The sequence below is a fragment of the Penicillium longicatenatum genome, assembly GCF_028827895.1.
Source record: "Penicillium longicatenatum strain IBT 33135 chromosome Unknown contig_6_segment0_segment0, whole genome shotgun sequence".
NCBI lineage: Eukaryota > Fungi > Ascomycota > Eurotiomycetes > Eurotiales > Aspergillaceae > Penicillium > Penicillium longicatenatum.
Genome location: NW_026643123.1, coordinates 229,029 through 247,948, shown reverse-complemented (window position 1 = coordinate 247,948; position 18,920 = coordinate 229,029). Strand labels below are relative to the sequence as shown.

Below are 18,920 nucleotides of genomic sequence, written 5' to 3'. Positions count from 1 at the left end.
GTAAAATGGAGATGAGCACTGTAAGATATGGCGTGGACGGTCTGGGGGTTCGATAATGCAGTGTAATGTGGGGAATTACCATAGGTTGTGGGTGCCATCACTCCAAGAATTAAGAAATGAAATATCTCCATTCATTATGGCACTTTCGCCAGGTCTCGGAAGCGAATATGATCCACACTCAAATTGAAAAACATATCTTGCCATATGATGTTTGTACCTGAATGCATATAATGTAAAGCTAATAGGTCACTGAATAATAACCATAAACGAAAACTCCGAGTCATTTGAATCGATGCTTGGGAGGTTCTTTCGGTCATATGAGCACGTCCGATCTCAGCAGGTGCTCACAACCTAGATTCCTTCCAAAAGTTAATGCAGTAAACAATGTCATAATAGACATGACGTCCAAGCAACAAAATGCCGTGCGTACGAAATATGGCCTACGAGCATCAACCTAGGCAACGAGATGAACAATAAAAACCCGGTGTATTTGAGCAGATTTTCCTGGCCTATGCTAGGTATATTTTCCAGCCGTTCATGACCGCGCCAGGGGAAAAATATCCATTCTCTCCACAACACATCCAGCATCGGCACCGGGAACGAGAGTCTGTAGACCGCAGACATCTCGCGACACCGACCCTGTTCTCACCAGTCTACGAACGGTTCCAGAGAATATCTGAAACCACTCGCAGCAACAACATAACGATCCTCCCTAGTTACCCAGTCCAATAAGATTCAATGGAAAACAAGTCGTGAAATGATGAAATGAAGACATGATTTTCCATAAAACCCCATAATTTTTCCGTCCATTTTGTAAATTCCCTTCGCCGCAGTATTTCTTGTAAAAAAAAGAAGACAAAGTGGGAATTTAACGGTAGGACTTCTGGTAACGTGCGCGGGCACCGCGACCACCGAACTTCTTGGGCTCCGCGCGGCGGTTGTCGGCAACGAGCAGGGTCTTGTCGTACTGGGCGAAAGCCTGCTTGAGCTGGATCTTGGAGTGCTCATCGACGTACTTCTGGTAGTAGGCAACGATGGACTTGGCGATAGCCTGACGGATGGCGTAGATCTGGGAGGTGTGACCACCACCGGAGACACGGACGCGGATGTCGACACCAGCGAACTTGTCAGTGCCAACGATCAGGAGGGGCTCGTAGACCTGTCAGGTTGTCAGGTTAGTATCGTCGTTCCTTGGAGTAATAGCCGTCCACCCAGAAATCATTGCTTTACAGCAATAGGGTTTGTTGTTGGGTTTGGCGAAGAGGGAAAAGTTCCAAGTGCGTACCTTGAAGCGGAGGATCTCGGGCTGGACCAGGGAGAGGGGCTGGCCGTTAACCTTGATGAGGCCCTTGCCTTGCTGTAAATTCGGAAAAGTCTCAGTATGCTGTTCTCATTCGTGTGATATCCCATGCGCCATCGATTCGTTGTTGCCCATCGAAGATATTCCCAACATCAAGATTCCAACTCCACGACTCTTCTTTCGGCTCCATTGGTGATAGCTTTTCCAGGGCAGTTCCATCGAGATCTGATTGACGCAATAGGATGTAGAGCGGAGGGGGAGGCATCGTCTTCATACCTTGCAGTGGGCGACAGCGGTGGCTATTGAAAAAAGTTCGATCAGCAATTATTCAACGCGGAATGAAGATATCGAAATCGCAAGACTCACCCGTCTTCTTCTTGCCGAAGCATTGCACACTCGGGACGGAAGCCATGGTGGGTTGTCGTTGGGGGAGGAGTGTGTTGTCGAGGGAGATGGAAAAGAAGTCGACCGCGAATTCCCACACTGCAGTGATTCGCCTGAATTGCTGGTTGTTAGTGCGGGTTTCGCTTAGGATGCACTAGTCCCGAAATGGCTTAATTGGGTTCCCTGGCTTAGGGCTTGATCACATGACAGTTGTGAGTCTCACGTGCAGTCACGTGGATCGGGCCCAGGCGGAGTCCGAGTTTGGCATGCGCAGAACTTCGGGGATTTGCTTGAGTTGCGATTGCTGTTGTTGTCCTCCACTTTCACTCTATCCTACCTATCCGATACGATGTCGCAAACAGTCGGCAAGGTAAATACAAACCCACTCTGCTGCATGGACTGATCTTTCTCGGCCAATTACCAAATACAGCCCTCGTGATACTAACGTTATGTCTTCCTAGACCCGTCTTGCATACTCCCGCGCATGGCATTATGTCGACGCCGGCGCTGACTCCCGTTCACTCGGACGCCTGGCATCATCAATTGCCCTTGTTCTTATGGGCAAGCACAAGCCGATCTACGACCCCTCGACGGACTGCGGAGACTACGTTGTGGTTGCCGGTTGTCACGACCTGCGGACCACCGGCAAGAAGCGTTTCCAGAAGATGTACTACTCACACAATACGCGCCCGGGTAGCTTGAAGAGCATGACTATGGATCAGATGTTCCAGAAATGGGGTGGTGGTGAGGTTCTGCGCCGCGCTGTGAAGGGCATGTTGCCTAAGAACCGTCTGCAAGAGCCGCGTTTGGCACGACTGAAGAGTGAGTTTCTCCGGAATTGATGTCAGCACACCTCTAGACAGGCGACTAAGATTATTCTCTTCTAGCCTTCGAGGGTCTCGCCCATCCTTACAAGCAGAACATTGTTAAGTTCGGCAACGAATCGGTCATTGGTGCCACCCGGGAAGTCCAAGAAGCTTTCAAGGAGGCCAAGGAGGCTCAAACTCCCGCTTAAACATGTATTTCTACCTTTATCGGTTATTTTCCTTGACCTTGACTGCGATGTAATTTATTTCTGCGTTATGATCCAAAACCGCAAGCGCATGGGTGTGGAGTCTATCTTTGGGGATTTTTCTTTTTGATTCTCCTTTTTGCTGATTACTCTTTTTCGAATTCGACCTATGGGTCATTTTCTACATCGGTCTGTACTTATATAGCAAATTATTTGAAAATAAAAGAAACGTCTTGTCAAGCTGAAATTGGGGGTTTCACTCCCGGAGGTATATAGAGACATTATGTACAAGAGAAGGAAAGTCAACAAATCATGCAGGGAACTCCAGAGTTCGGCTTTGTAGGCATTTACAGCTTGGCCTTGGGGCCAGCACGGCCAACGGTGCATTTGATCAGGCCGTTGGGGTTGGACTGGGGAGCGTACACTTCGGCGTCCTTGCCGGTGTTCTTGGTTCCCTTGTGCCAGCTGAGATCTATATGAAGTTAGAAGAAGAATTTTAAAAGCAGAAGGCTGTGTAAAACGTACCAATCTCGAAATAGTGGTTGTTGGGCAGCTCATATTCCACAGTCTCAAGCAGAGGCGCGGTAGCAAGAATCTGCTCGCCCATCTTGTACATAGTAGCCTGAACACTGGCGCTGTTATCCTCAGCAAAGGTCTTGAGGGTGATAGCCCGGGCCGCCTCCCAGGTAGCATCGAACTTGGCGACATTGGCCTTCACGTCCGACACATTGCTGAAGCGGCGCCACTGCCAGTTGGCCGAAACGTCAGTGCTGAGAATCCGGTCCCAGGTCTCTTTGAGGGTGGTGAATTCGTCGCGGAGGAAGCCCCAGAACTGCGAGCCGGTGCTCTTGAGTACGGTCAGGCCGTTGATGGAGGAGTTGATATCGATGCCCTTGCCCTCAACAACGTCGACCTGCACGTTGCGGGTCTCGGGGCTATCTTTGACAAAGGAGTGGGGGTGGGGCTTGCCGTCAATGTTCATGCGCACCCAGCGATGAGTGATGATGTTGACGTGTGCGGCGTGGATGTGGCTGTACTTCTCGATAAAGTGCGAGCCCAGGATGGAGCCGAAGACCTCGGGGGTAGTGACGGGCTGCTGTTTGGCAGTGATGTAGATGGTGTTCTTAATGGAATCCGTGGCAACGATAACACTGTTGTCGGCCTTGGTGTAGCTGCAGGGAGATCCGGTGTTAGCTTGGTCCCTTGTAGCTATTGAGAGCCGATTGCCACCGATAAGGGTGTTCGGTGCACTCACGAAGTCTCAATGTCACCCTCCAGCAGAACACAGACGGTCATCTCCACAACGGTCTGAATACCACTCTTCTCGTCGCGATGCACCTTGTACACGCGGACATTGTCCTTGCCGTAGCGGGCAGCAGCGAGGGAGCTCATGTTGAAGGTTGGAGATAAGAGGATAAGCGGAGATGGGAGATAGCTAGATGGATGAAGGGAGGTAGGCTGAAGAGAAGCTAAAGGGAAGCTGGAGATCAGTTTACAATCAAGGGAAGTGGTTCTAGGAAAGCGATTCTTATTTATTTCAGTGAAAAAATGGGCTGATGCGCTCGTCCGCGACCAGTGTCGGGCACCTCCGATGCCCGCGAGTGGCCGATCCCCACTTCCGATCTTATCGCAAACGTTGAGGCGGCATTTCCCTCGGATAACACTGGTTACCACTTACACAGCACGTTCTAAGTGGAATGTGGGAGAATTTTGACCAGTGTCAAGCTAGAACTTGTGGACCTGCCCTCTATAGGCTATAATGGTAATGGAGCAGAGGTGTCAAGGATGATCCTCGACTTCTGCCCCAGATTTTGGATTTCGAGCCGCCAGAGCTTATTACACACCAGCTCTACGCATCGACTAGTCTCCACTGGGACTTAAGTTCAAGTCCCGAATCCCGAAAATCCGGCGCCCGATGTTGCTCTCAAATCCCTTGCTTCCTTGTGAAGATGAAGCAAATCCCGTTTCAATCGGCGATCTCCACCGGGCAACTGCGATCGTGATGAAGAGACGTCCGCTGAGAGACTCAGACAAAGCGAAATTGACGACAAGCAAAACTTCTCTGCATCGACTTCAATGCATTCTGATAAATCCATCAATAATCATACGTCATCTTCCAGTGTCTTTACCGATCTATAAGAACTCCGAATGAACATCAGCATGAACATCAGCATTAGACCCTAGGACGAATCGAGGTTTGTAAACCTTCATTTCTCCATTTGCATATCTGCAATCTCACAATATACCTACCCTGTCATATACATAACCTTGGTGGACTCGATTCCGTTCGGGTCAAATTTCGTGGCATTTGAACTATTTCTACTCTTCCCCAGCTCTACCAGTTCAATTGCGAGACAGCTTCTACCAGTATCTGCAGCTTCCGGGTTTAGGGACGCAAGGGGAGTTGGGACTTTCCCGTTAGTCTTATCTCATAGTCAGGCCGTAGCCAATCTAATTCATAGGAGAAATCTTCGCTACTACCATTTCAGCATCTTTAGGATGGGGTTGTGACCTAGCAGGTAAAGTTCAGATACTGCAATCCGTTGGGTCATTCATACTAGATTCCGGAGACACAGTCATTTGGTCCGAGTTCTGCAGACGAGAAACGCCACACAAGGTCAACGCTTAGTTGGATTGCCATCCTCGCATCGGAGAAACGTTCGTCTCCGCCGTACGAGGCGTAGTTTAATCGGTGGCCTCATTTCTGCAACGTTCATCCAACGATATGGTATATTGTTAGACTTCTGGACTGGGATTTGAAGGAAACCACAATGGATTTCAGCTTGCCGGTCAGTAAGGTTAAGTATGATTTGGAAAAGCGCTATGACACAGTGGATGCACAAGGCGAATGCGGCCATTGGAGATATAATCGGGGATGCTGCTACTCCCGAGGCCGAGTCTCATTGTCGTGTGAGTAGAGGGATCTTGGTCCTCAGAGTGGCTGACCTTGCTTTGCTTCGGATACGCTAGCAGCGTCAAGTATTGGTTTCCTTTGAGCAAGTCTGATGCAGAAAATCTTGTTGTCTGCATTTGATGCTATATGTGCCTAGTCAGTTGCCTTCGATTGGCAATTGAGGATTGACGTGGTACAGACGCTTTCCATCTTCGTTGAAACGCGCCATGGCGGGTCTGCTTGGTATGAGTCTCGCATTCTTCCTGATGGCTACTTCAGCTTCCTTGACTCATAGTTATTTGAAAAAAGTTTTCTTTTCCTGTGCCGTTGTCTTCTGATGTTCCGTCAGGAATCATCATAGACGCTGCGCTGCTCATTTAGTCCTGTGCCTGATTCGGTCCACTTTCCCTGGCAATAATCTGTTTGCGCTTTATCAAGCAAGATGATACACCATACAGCGCTCTTTTGATCACACTTTAATTTCTGATCGGTATCTTTCTGCATGTGCCCTAGTAATGGCTGTCGAGACACAGCAAGCACTCACAGTCATGCAGAAGCACCAGGGAATTATAGGCCCAAGGAAGCCGTCGCACAATGCTATGAAGTCCAAACCATTTGTCAATTTGCGGGGTTGCTTTTAGGGCCACTTTGGGGTGAATTTGTGGAGTATGGATTCGGGTGGGGCACAATGACCAAGCCACTGGGGGTTGGCTATATTGACAGCAGTGCTCATGTGGTGATTTAAAGAAGTGTATATGGGGATTGAAGATCAGGATGAAGAAGACGAAGGAGAAATAGGAGAAGGAGAATCATTGTTGCAAGGAGAGGAACTCTGCTGGATGTACGAAATAGGCAACCGAATTGAGTTTCCCGATCATCGCCTCATCTTACCCTTTTCGGGCAATAAGGGACAGGACCCGATCTACGCCAGCTTCTTATCTTCTACTTCAACCTCTGCATAAATACTTCTGCAGTTCGTCATTCTATGCGGTCTCAACAATGTCAAATCTCTTGATTCATTCTCTGAGTCTTTGTACTAAACGCAATCTCTGCGCTTCTACACGTCCTTTTGATGTGGGTGGTTTCATTTTTTCTGATCCTACGTCGCATATGACTGACATACAGTATAGCGTTACTTCAACCCTTCATCACATCTCTCAAAGCACATAAAACCTGACAAAATACAACGTAACTTCCCATTGATCAGGCATATCACGACTTCCTCAACAGCCATGGCCTCAATCACAGGGAATCTCCGCACAGAAACAGACCGGACAAAACAATATACTTATCTCGCCGAAACAACTCCCCACCTTGCCACAATGCTCGGCTTTCCCACTCGCTGTTCAACATTCCCAGCCCTATACAACAGCACCTGTACCGAGATCATCGATCTAGCATGCACAATCGCAGCCTTTGAGCCTGTGCGGCTCCACGCGCGCCCTGAAGACGTCTCCAAGGCCCAGGACCTCATTTCCAGGCGCCTAGAATCAAGTTCCAGCTATGACAGACCCACTCAAGAATCAAACATCACTCTCATTCCCGCCGCAACTAATCACTGCTGGGTCCGCGATACCGGACCCGTGTACGTGCGCGGAGTTGAAGATCCGCAACAGCGATACGCAATCGACTTCCAATTCTGCGAATGGGGGAACAAGATTGGGGAATTACTATACAATAGCTCCGCCGATAAAGAAGCAGCACTAGCAGAAGAGGGTGCCGATTGGCCAATCATGAGTTCCACCCAACGGGAAGAGAATACGCTTTTCGCGCGCCGGGCTCTTGAACTCGAGAACCAAGATGGGAGGCATCCGCCCGTTATCCGGGTCGAATCTTCCGTCCGTCTGGAAGGTGGCGGTATCGAGATGGACGGTGAGGGGACTCTTATGGCTGCCGCGAGTAGTGTGTTGGTTTCCTCGCGGAATGAAGGTCTCTCGCGCGAAGATATCGAGACCGAGCTGGCTCGGTTATTGGGGATTAAGAAGTTCATCTGGATCCCTGGACGGGAGGGATTGGACATTACGGATTGTCATATTGATGCTGAGGCGCGGTTTGTGAGGCCTGGCGTTGTGGTTGTTTGCAAGCCCCATGCGAAATGCGAGTCAGTTTACTGGGATATCTATCGCGAGGCGAGGGAGATTTTGGAAGCTGCTACTGATGCGCAAGGACGGAGACTTCAGGTGTATGATATCGAGGAGCCAGATCCGGAGCTGGTCAAGGGAGATGTTGCCGGGGAGGAAGATGGCCCGGCAGCGTCATATGTGAATTTCTACTTTGTGAATGGGGGGTTGGTGATTCCTGCTTTTGGGGATGTCGAGGCGGATCGGAAGGCCTTGGAGATTCTCAAGGGTCTTGTTCCTGAGCGCGAAGTAAGGCAAGTGGCTGTTAATGCTTTGCCGAGAACTGGTGGTGTGTTGCACTGTACGACACAGCAGGTGTTGTGAGATGGACTCGTAACTTGTGACTCAGCTTGGAACATCAATATCTCCTCTCATCAGCCCCGTGCCTGGGCCAAGTCATACGAACAATCTATGATATTCTCAAGGTGCATCAACATACGCTGTATTCTTTCACTTGTCGAGATCATCGACTCAACCATAAAACGACAGTCTTGTTCACAGACCGATATGCCAACGATGAAACGTAAATCAGACACGATAACTTTACTGTTTATATTTTTCTTTTCTTGTATCATGAACACGAATCCAAGAAAAGCCAGTCAATCCACTCCAGAGAAACCTCGAAACTCCCCAAACCCAAAAGAGCGCCATGAGAAAACCGAAGTAGACAAATAGACATGAGCATCATAATCATTGCACGTATGAAAAACCACCCAAAAGCGATATCAGAAACCCCTTGGAAGGTAAAGTGGACTTTTGTTCATCACAGACTCAACTGATCGATACTCCCTACTCTCCCTCCACCTCCAAGTCTCCCCCCACCGTTCGTCACCATCCCCAAGCGATAAAACCGTTCTTCGCCGGCGGGCGTCTTGCCCCCGATATACCACTTCTCCGGTCCCAACGCATCCCGGAACCCGCCCGAGCCACTAGAACTATCGCTTCCGCGACGCTGGCGATCTGCCGGCCCCCGATTGATGGGGATTGGCGTGGAAGAAGATGGTGTCGGGGGAGGAGATGTCTCTGCTGAGTAGGCAGAAGAAGGAGTATGGTGATAATGGTGGGAATGGTGCTGAGGCTGAGAGGCCGTCGCCGGCGGGGGTGTGGATGTGGATGCAGGACCCGGTGGGATTGTACTCCCACTTGAGGGCGCGTGGGATGTAGATTGGTTCGCTGCGGAACTGGACGATGGGTTTGAGCTGGAACCTGCGGCCTTGGAGGCTATTGCGCGGGCGCTCTGGGTGAGTGTTGAGGAGGATAAGGAGGAGGTGCCTGTTGATTGTTGGGAGGCTTTATAGGTGGACTGGGCGCGGAACGCGGCCAGGAAGTTAGAGAGGAATGGTCTGTTGGTGGACATGGCTTAGGCTGGCGGTATGGTGAGAGAGTGATTGCCGGATTGGCGGGGTTGAGGGGATCTTTGATCAATAGATATGTGTGTAAACTACTCCTTTGACCCGGGCTAGAATTCAAGGAAAGCGGAGCACATGAAGGGTCTGAACGGCGGGGGAAAGTCAGAGATCCCGAATCCAACTTGTTCCGAGCGGCGACGCTCCAATCAAATGCGGGGGATTATGGACATGACGTCGAGCAGGGAAATCCCGGAGTGAAAATATGCGCTGGGAACAGGTTGAGACTTCTAGAATATTATTTGCGTGTATTATGAATTCTGTACGATTTATTATTAGTTGCTTTGTTTATCTAGCACGTTGAAGGCCTTTATGGCATGATCGTCGGATCTTCGCGGCTCGGCGGTTCATGCAGTTACAGGCGCACCAGTCTGAAAAACGATCATCTCTATTTCTAGATGCTTTTCGAGTAGAGCAGGATCCCTCCTAAAAATGAACAAGGGAGAACAAGAAACGTAAAAGGAAACGTAACACCCTAAATCACACCAAACCCGAGGCGTGCATGTATGTTCGTGTCGTGCCGACTCGACTCTACTTACAGGCCATGCAGATGCACCGGGGGGGAAGACAAAAAACGAGCAACCAGTAAGGAATATGAAAATGAGAATAGGGGGAAATGAAAAAAAATGAAACACTGCATAATTCGACAAGAGCCTTCCCACAAAGACTTTTCTCTTTCTGCTGAAGCATTCGCGCAAAATCACATGCCCATGTCTATAGTTGTGGACGCCGAACGAAACCACCCTACCCATCTCATCAAAGAGGGCATAAAAAATCAACCAGACTCGCAATCATCGACCGTATAATCATACTCGCCGAGTGAAGAATGCGGTCCCACACCAGATGGGATCTGAACCAGAGGGAAAAAGAGTCATCAAAGATGAATACAATCGAAGGAAAACCAAGGACTGAACGCCAGAATCGGACAAACGCCGCTGCGAGCGGAGAGACGGATCAGGGAGGGCGAAAGCGGCAGGGAGTAGAAAGAAACGATCATTTTTGGTTGGCAGGAAAGACAAAGTCTAAAGGGGGGTGAAAAAAGCGAAGAGCCATGGCTGGAGCTGCCTCGAACAAGATATCAAATCAAGGCTGCAAACGAGAAAAATCGCATCCATCGCGTGCGAGGGGGATCTGCACCAGTAGTCCTCACGATGGTCAGAATAGGCCTTCACTTTTGGGGGGTTAAATCTCTCCCGGGCTGGCGCATCGCGTCGTATGATCCGAAGCTGTTTACTGTCGTGCAGGCTGAACGGTACCTGTAGAGGAATCGCATTAAAACCACATGTTTCTTTTCGCCATTGCTACCACAGATCACAAATGGGGTTTACTCACCATCACCACTCAGGGTAGTCGAAGCCAGGTACAATCCGTTCATACCGCTCTCGGGGCCGCCGGCGGTCGTGGCAGGGTAGAACTTGCGGTCGGCATCAACGGGGGCGTGGATCGACTCCTGGCCGGTAGCCATGGAGTGGGGGAAAACGGGGTTCATGTAACCGTCGGACGGACCGTGCTGGAACATCGACCAGTCAGGCTGGTTCGAATGGGGGCCGGGCATAACCGGATGTTTAGGGTCAGGAACGACCAGGGGCTTTACCTGTTCAAGAGGACGATCAACACTCAGTTGCTGGCCATGGGCATCGGTGCCGGACTGCATGAGGTACGGATTCTGCTTGGGCGCAGCCATCCAGGAAGCTCGCGCGGATGCCTGATCGGCATACGCATTGTCACTCGGACCACGGCTCATTCCGTTGGCCGGCGACATCGCGAACCCCATATGATGCTGCTGCTCATGGAAAGTGGGACGGCCAACAGGCATTCCATTCCCATTCACGTGCCCGTCGCTGAATTGCGCACCCATAACACCATTGGAAGATGGGGCGGGATTACTAACTTCATCCAAAGGCTTAGCGGGGTTCGCCGCTGCTGCTGCCGCCGCCGCCTGCTGCGACGACCGTTTCAGATGGGCCTGAGGGTGCGACAGGTGGGTCGCACCCGTGGGGTTACCCCGACGAATTGAACACTTCTGGAAGTGGCGCTTCAAGATATCACTGCGAGAGAAAGTGTCCTTGCAGAGGACACACATGTAAGGCCGATCTCCGGTGTCTAGTTCCCAAACAAAAGACGCGTCATTAGCCTCATATCAAAGTGAGAGAAGGAAAAAAAAAACACGCCAAAAAATTTTTCAAGCAAAAGCAAACGCCGAAAGACTGATGTGAAGAATCGAGGGGTAAAAAACTCACGTCTCAGCAGATGGCGCTTCAGGTGCTTGGCGTGCAAGTAGGTTTTGTTACAGTGCGGGCAAGGGAATTTTCCATCCGCATCCTTGGCCGGAATAGTGGTGCTCTTTGCAGCACCGTTGATGCCGTTGGTGACCGGAGTTGCACGGCCCGGAACACTCGGCAGAATACCACGGCGGCCCTGAGAGCCCACGACCTGCGTGCGTGGTGGTTCCTTGGCCCCGTAGGGCGAGCCGTTCGCGCCATTCACGTCTGGGCTCATGCCCCAGGACTTGCCATCGGAGTAGCTGAAAGCCCCGGAGGGAAGACCGTTGAAGTCGCGACGATCACGCGGCGGGGCCGGAGCAATGGGTTGGGGATAGCTCTGCGCGCTCGACGCGGGAGGCAACACGCTCGGAGGCGGGGGGTACGACTGAGAGGGGTGGGCCTGTGTCTGGTGGTTAGGATGCGACAAAAATGACGGTGGTTGGCTACCGACGGTCGTGTGCATGCCGGGCATGATTGGGGCAGTCGAAGCCCCGTACACGTCATGAGTCGACGCGGGAAACCGTGAAAGGTCCGGCCGGTATGGCTGGCTCATGTAGGGATGCGGCGCGGGCGACTGGGTGTGATGAGGCTGAAGCGGCGGCAGGGTGTGCGGCTGCGACACCGGGTACTGCGGCTGCATGGAGTATTGAGGCATCGGCATACTCGAAATGGGGGTCGAGGAGAGCGGTGCGGAGCCCTGGGAGAGGGTGGATGGAGGCCGCGAAGGGTGCGATCGGGGATCCATCTTGAAGCAGGACGAATTGGATGGACACGAAGGAAAAGCGCGTCAAGGGAGAGAAATGTAGGATGGTCGAAGACGATCACAAAGCAATCATCGAACAGCAAAGCTCTTTTTTTTCCTCTTCTTTGTCTTTCTCGTTGAACCGAAGACTGCTCCTTGTTTCTTTAGAAATTTTTCCCGAGGCGGAAAGGTGCCAAGTCACGAGGCAGATCAATTAGGGACGTCTGACTCCACACAAAGGTAAGTCACAGAAGGCCAGGAGGGGGAGGAGAAAGAAGAAGTCAAGAAGGAAGGTTTGAGGAGATTTCCCCACGGTCACCCACCGAAGAAAGTCGTGTGGGAACTTTTTGGTGTTATCCGCACGTTGTCACCGTCGATGGGTTCTGTATCCACCAAGGAAGCGGGCGTGCAAGTGGGTCTGCAACTCGCAGGACAACAACTAGTCAGATCTGCTTCGCGTCAAAGAATGCGTCGAGGTCGAGCCCAAAAAAAAAAAATTTGACAACAAGATTCAATTAGATGAGAATTGATGGGGATGGTTAGGAGGAAGGAAATTTTTTTTTTCTCGGAATAGAGAAAAGACAGTTCGATCGCGAACGGGGAATTGGGGGGAAAAAAAGAGGGAAAAGGAAAGGAATTGGGGGGCGGGCAAACTTACCAGTATACCAAGGTTACCATACCACTGAAAGTTTCAGATGGAAAATGTAGAGTAAAAAAAATTTTCGAAATAAAAAAAAAAAAAAAAAAAAAATGTAAAAAACAGAACCAAAATTCCAAGAACCGAAGATGTTCAGATGATTGGTGACGAGGGGAACCGTTAGTTTGGGAGAGGCAAAGAATAGGTACCATAGAAGAGAGAATTGAATTGAACTCAAATACAAGAGAACAAAAAAAAAATTGAAAGGTAAATTTGTTACCAAAAATACGAGCCAAAAGGCGCGGAATTCTGGTACAGAACAGGGAACGATGACGATATGCCGGGCGTCTTCCGAAGACGGCCCGGAGAGGAATGGCCGATCGCACCTGCTCGCAAGCGGAGTACGTGTACAGATCCGATTTACATATTACTTATGGCTGAATGAACTATATCATATACTCACTTGAATCCTAATGAGGTCGATGGGCTTGACGTGAGACAGTATCAAATTCATTGTTAAGAATGCCGAGGTGGCTATAGTGACCTTGGAACGAGAAAGCTGGAACAGATTCATTCCTGAGTTGACATCTGTTATCGTAGACCTGGGGGAAAAGGATCCAACGAGTCCACTGCCACATGCGTTCAGGGCTCCATTGTTTACCCGATCGCGGCGCTGTCCGATGTACTCCGTACGGATATGTACGTTGGAGTGAGCTTCCCTATTCACTACAATGGAGAATGTTGCGCTAAAACTGAACAAATTGACTGGGAAAGGGGTAAACCTTTGAGCAGAATGATTCTAGCCCAGACCTAGACTGTGCAACAATCATGAATCAACTTCCTACGGGCACAGCGTCCTCTGCACAAGGACTCCAATTGATGTTTGGAGTTGGAGACTCGGTGGTTCTGACATCCTGACCCTGGCTCCGCAGTGGCTTGACACGCCCCGCAGGTAAACAGATCACACATCTCACTCATGCAGGGAGATGCAGTGCCATTGCACACTCTCCTCTCGATCACTCAATCAGAGGCCCACATTCGAGCTCACGACCTGCTTTCGCTGTGACCAGGCGCTAGTCAGTTCACGAGCGTTTGAGCGAACGATCGAGCTCCCTCGCACTGATCTCTTCTAACGGGAAAACAGCACGTCATCTACATAGATACACATGATACCAGACCTCATTGTGAATTACCGATTATTATTTGATTTTTCCTTCCCCATGTAACTTGCATACCAATTTTCGTATGCGGGATCCTCGGTCATAATTCTCAGCATTAATGAGAATACGTACTCAAAAATTGGAGTCTTCTGGCACAAACTCTAAGGTACGTGTTTCGGTAACGGCTATGCATTGTTGCCTTTAGTGGATGCGCCGTAGCCGCCTACTTTCTCCTCAAGCTAACGACCTGTACCTCTACTTAAAACGTACTTTTGTTCTTTCTCTCTCCTCTCGTTCCTCTTTAGTTTAGCGGCGGTACCGTAATAGGGCGCACTACTGTTGAATCTAATGGGTAAACATTTTACTGTGGACGTTGGCGGGAAAACTCCTAACTAATCCCGCTAGGACCGATTCAGGGGTTGCCATTGGACCATCCACTTTCGTCCTAAGCTCCGGCTTTCGCAGGACTTTCGCCCGACCTCGACTCGCTGTTATTACCTAATTTCCAGCAATGCCACCCTCCCAGGGGTTGGTTGGGGAGGGGAATGGTACGATGTCTCAGCCAACTCTTATGTCTGGTTATTTATTTTAAGGAGACCGGGACTCCAACAGTTGAACAGATGTGAGAGATAAATTCTATATCAGATATGAGGAACTCTTGTCCAGGTACGACCCTGGCCCCTCCCTGTTCTCCACCAGCAGAAATTCGCAAGAGCTTCTCCCGCTTCGATTGTGGACCTACAAAAGGCTTCGACCAGGGTTCTGCAGAAATTAATGATCGGATCTGACCATCCCCTCGTGACTTGCCATGAAACTATCAGATCCTTGGCGGAGTCGGTCATGATCCGTGCGAGGGGGAGACTAATTTTTATTTACCAAGCTAGTGACCAAAAAGGCAGGCCAAACAGACCAAAAATGCCTCGCTTCACCTTCTCGTTTTATCTCGGTATGTTGCGCCGCCCGGATGGCGGTTTCCGGGATGACAATCTGTTTTCGTGGCTTGACTTGCATGTGTTGGGAATTGAGCTACAAGGTGTCGATTGACTAATATTAACAATAAATCCGACCAGAATAGAGAAAGGGACATGTAAAATATAAAATATGAAATATAAAATACAAATTACAAATTACAGGCCCGTACTACATACAAGATTCACAATGGAGACTCGGCAGCATAGCCGGGAATTGGCAAGGATCCACTCCCAGGGGCTCCCGAGACGGTTCGGTCCACGAGTGATGCACTTTAAGACTCCAGCTACTACAGACTAAGTAGGTAGATAGAGGGGAATCAGAAGGTGGCTGATCCTGCAAACTACGGTGAGACGGTTCTCCGGCTCCTCTCTTTTCCTTTAGCCCAAAACCTTTACTCCTTTGGGACTTGACTGCAGAATCCAACTCCGCCCAGAGGTCCCCATTATCCAGCACTAACGTAGCGTAGAGATCCAACCCACTTTCCAAAGTTGAGGATCGTCATGAAATTTTTCTTTTTCCTTACTTTGTCTCCCTCTGTTTGAAAGCTTGGTTCTTGCGCGGCGAGCCTTTGCCCCCATGTGCCGACCATTGCATTTCGGGTCTCCGTAGCACCCGTAGGGCTATATCCGAACGGGGCTGCAGAGTACATAGTCAATGGAACCATTGTAAAATAGTGCGCGCTTTAAAATCATAATGATCCCCGTCTTCTCCGTCCCCATCTCGGCCGAACTGGTAGGACCTCACGAGGACAGAACGGGCCGTACCCACCGCTGACCGCCAGAGACAGAGACTAGAGATTTCTGTACAGTGTGGCTCAGTATCTAGAATCAATTCAGCAGAGTACGGAATGATATTCAGGTACTTCCGAACAAACCTAACCGGTACAGTAACTCATCCGATTCTTGGGGGCCTTTCATCCCGGCAGAGGCCGGAAAGCAGTGAAAAATAGCCAAGTCCGGATCGTCAAGTTTCAGGATGCTTGAAAACCAATCACATGGCCACACCGCCCCCAGCGGACGAGAGGTTCGAGGGCGCCACCCACCTCATAAGCTCACTTGATCTGGGATTTTCTCACTCCGGTCATCACATGCTTCATCATACTGATTCAGATCATTCTACGGAGTACGGGTATGAAGACTTTTATTCTCCCGTTAGCTTTCGATCTGCTTCTTTACAACCATGTGTTTTGAAAGGTGAATCGGCTTGGATCTCGGGGGGTTAGGGAACGCCGCGGATGTATAATTTATAAAACCATCTGGTGTACCGTGGACTTGGGATTCCCATAAAGGTAAAAAAAATTTGAAATTTTCAAAAACTTCCGAAAATCCAATATTCCGTATTATTGTACTGTAATTCCCCCTTGGCTGCCGCGTCATGGGATTTCGTTTCGGATAGAATTTCGATGGAACCATAAGGATATTAATATCTGCAGAAACTCATCAACTGCTATGATTGCTCGTACCAAGATATGATTTGAAAGGCAAATGGTACACCTTTGAGAGCCATGGACGAAATTGTCTGCTCGATGGCTGTTTGCGTACGCGGAATGTCGCTCGGGAGGGAATTCAAATTCGTCGAATTCTCCAAATCACCAAAATCATAAAAATAACCATGGCTGCCTGAAATGTGCATGTCGTTCATTGGGTATTCGGGGCAGTAATTTTCGTTTTGTTGAGTGGCGGGCTTTGAAGAACGGCAAAATGGGTCGTTCGCCGAATACACAATACCATGTCGTCGCCATGATACATTTCAGCACTCTGCCACCTCGCTTACCGCGATAATTTACCCTACCGTAACTCTCATCCATCTGGAAATCCTCGGGAAATGGGTCTCCCGATTCAGGAACAGTCGCCAATGACTCCACTGAGGCAAAAGACCCGATGAGTCCAGGAACCGGACACATCATCGTCGGCAAGACTCGCCAGTCACGCCCCTGACAGTGTCGATCGGGTACGGCTGCGCGCAATATGAGCCGTGTCTTGAAAGTTAGGTTTCCTGAATGGGCCGACAATACTAGTAGTTCATACACTAATTCTGAACCTTACATACCAATGCCAAGTTCAGTATTATCTCACCGGTTCAATGGTCTCTGAGAAATCATCAATTATCCGTCTCTGAAACTTTCTTTTTTTTTTTTTTTTGTGCCCTTCGTCGTCTAACTCAACTTAACAAATAGCGCATGGAAGTGAGTTAATTGAAAGGCATCATTGGAGATAGAGTTCATCTACTGTGGATCCTCTCGTGTCGCATATCTCGTGGGAAACAAAAGAAAAGAAAGAGGGGGTGTGGGTTGCCCCCCCTCCCCATCTGGAGTCAGATTAAGCATATCTGTGTGTCCCATCGACTTATTTCTCCGTTACATCCATGTCCAGTGCCCACCGCGACGGTGGGGTCTGTTCAGGGGGGAGCCAGTGGATCTATTTGCAGGATTCTCCCCGGGGATCCCAGCGTTTGAGATACGAGTACAGGGTACCTAGCGGGTGAAGTAAAGTTGGTGTTTGGCATTGTCTTTTTATGAGACAATGGTAGGTCTTTTGTTCACTAGGGGTCTCTGCTGGCCGTGTGTTGTATCTGAGCGCGTGATTGGTCCTCTAGTGTTTTCATTTGCAGCGTGGGATCTGCCTCGTTGCGAGGTCCGTTGTACCTGATACCTTGTAGAATGATCTCCCTCCCTTAGCACTTGCATTGAGTGGGCTCAGGCTGTCGTCCGTTTCGCTGGCTTGTAAGTTCGGAGAATTTGTGTTTCTGCCGCTACTGTGTAGCGTGAGCCCTGGGGATCTGAGCGCTGCAGCTGGAGGTGGCACAATCTTGGAAGCACCAGGATATATATCGTGGTGATCAATCCTATCTCCTGCCTAGTAACCGGGCATGAAATGAAATGTGTCCTCTACCAAAATAATGAAATAATAACCTTATGAAACCCCAAAACTTAACATTCCATAATTGATTTTCCCTCAAAAAATCCCACAATTGACCTTTTCGAAATTATCTAGATTGCAGCGGGTATAGTCCAACCTTCTGGGGCTGGTGGAGTAGCCCACACCTCCATCACGGGAGAGCCCATCGCACCGGAACCCAAAAAAATGAGCTCTGATGGGGCACTGGAGCATCCCAGATCTCGATGTCAAAGTGGGTAATATGGAGAAACTGTCAAGTCAATTCAAATGCGGTAATCATCACATGAAGAATCTCCAAATGTATTCCTACATACTCCACCCATCTACCCGGGAATCTCGTGACATCACGGCAACATAGATTCCAGCCATATCGCGCTGAGTACCCTTATCATTTTCAACACTTTCCACAAACTCATCAGCCGATAGTACCCCCTCATCATGGGCCCAAAGCCACTCGCCAAATCAACAGTGATTGGAAAGCTGCTCTGCACGCTTTTGAGATTAACACATCACATTCATTCCGTAAAGGAAACATACGCACTGGGGAAAACGGCTTCAATAAACTGCTGCAGCGTCTCCGTGCCTAATCCCGTCGTCGCGATTACGACCAGTCCCTCCGCCATTGTCTGAACCATGTTTAACGCGTGCAATTCATGTTCTAAGATTTTGAGCCGAGCATTTCTCGACACCTCTGCACCTCGAAACTTGATACATGGTAAAAACTACGCCTGTCCCCCCCACATTTCAAATTGCCTCCTTAGCTCCATCTGCGGATGTGCCAATAATGGACGGAGAACACATTAATGCGAGGAGATATTGCGGCGTGAAATGTAGATGCTGTGGATTTGATCGACAATGTAGGAACGAAGGGGATATCAGAGCTTCATTATAGCAAGCCATGTCAGCATTACTGTCACACAGTCAGATTTCTTGCTGAATCATTATCCGAAGAGAGGTAATCTCCCGGCTAAGCAAACAAGTCCGAAGAATCAGAAATGAATCAATATCGGAACGTAGGGAGAGCTGGGTCTGACTGAGAAAGAGTGATGGTAAACATGCTCAGACATTAAACTATAGACACCGAGTGCCCTAATAAAAGAACAGAAGAAATTCAATAGTCCGCATCTCTTATA

The 18,920-nt window shown here is 49.5% G+C and overlaps 6 protein-coding genes across 6 annotated transcripts; 2 read left to right on the top strand and 4 right to left on the bottom strand.

Moving 5' to 3' along the window:
- Positions 1 to 868: 868 nt before the first annotated feature.
- N7484_008306 (40S ribosomal protein uS9) lies at positions 869 to 1,712 on the bottom strand (the record flags this gene model as incomplete). Its single annotated transcript, XM_057118693.1, has 4 exons — positions 869 to 1,159; positions 1,286 to 1,357; positions 1,577 to 1,599; positions 1,667 to 1,712. 4 exons carry the CDS (start codon positions 1,710 to 1,712, stop codon positions 869 to 871), a joined length of 432 nt encoding a protein of 143 aa, XP_056968248.1.
- A 321-nt stretch (positions 1,713 to 2,033) lies between these two features.
- Positions 2,034 to 2,699, top strand: N7484_008305 (mitochondrial 54S ribosomal protein uL13m; the record flags this gene model as incomplete). Its single annotated transcript, XM_057118692.1, has 3 exons — positions 2,034 to 2,054; positions 2,146 to 2,506; positions 2,572 to 2,699. 3 exons carry the CDS (start codon positions 2,034 to 2,036, stop codon positions 2,697 to 2,699), a joined length of 510 nt encoding a protein of 169 aa, XP_056968247.1.
- A 344-nt stretch (positions 2,700 to 3,043) lies between these two features.
- Positions 3,044 to 4,088, bottom strand: N7484_008304 (urate oxidase; the record flags this gene model as incomplete). The annotated part of the gene is made up of 3 exons (XM_057118691.1): positions 3,044 to 3,168; positions 3,222 to 3,868; positions 3,952 to 4,088. The coding sequence occupies 3 exons, from the start codon at positions 4,086 to 4,088 to the stop codon at positions 3,044 to 3,046; spliced, it is 909 nt and encodes a 302-aa protein (XP_056968246.1).
- Positions 4,089 to 6,821: 2,733 nt separating this feature from the next.
- Positions 6,822 to 8,033, top strand: N7484_008303 (agmatine deiminase family protein; the record flags this gene model as incomplete). The annotated part of the gene is made up of 1 exon (XM_057118690.1): positions 6,822 to 8,033. One exon carries the CDS (start codon positions 6,822 to 6,824, stop codon positions 8,031 to 8,033), a length of 1,212 nt encoding a protein of 403 aa, XP_056968245.1.
- Positions 8,034 to 8,472: 439 nt separating this feature from the next.
- On the bottom strand, positions 8,473 to 9,066 carry N7484_008302 (uncharacterized protein; the record flags this gene model as incomplete). The annotated part of the gene is made up of 1 exon (XM_057118689.1): positions 8,473 to 9,066. The coding sequence occupies one exon, from the start codon at positions 9,064 to 9,066 to the stop codon at positions 8,473 to 8,475; it is 594 nt and encodes a 197-aa protein (XP_056968244.1).
- A 1,373-nt stretch (positions 9,067 to 10,439) lies between these two features.
- N7484_008301 (C2H2-type zinc finger protein) lies at positions 10,440 to 12,124 on the bottom strand (the record flags this gene model as incomplete). Its single annotated transcript, XM_057118688.1, has 2 exons — positions 10,440 to 11,218; positions 11,356 to 12,124. The coding sequence occupies 2 exons, from the start codon at positions 12,122 to 12,124 to the stop codon at positions 10,440 to 10,442; spliced, it is 1,548 nt and encodes a 515-aa protein (XP_056968243.1).
- Between the last annotated feature and the right edge of the window lie 6,796 nt (positions 12,125 to 18,920).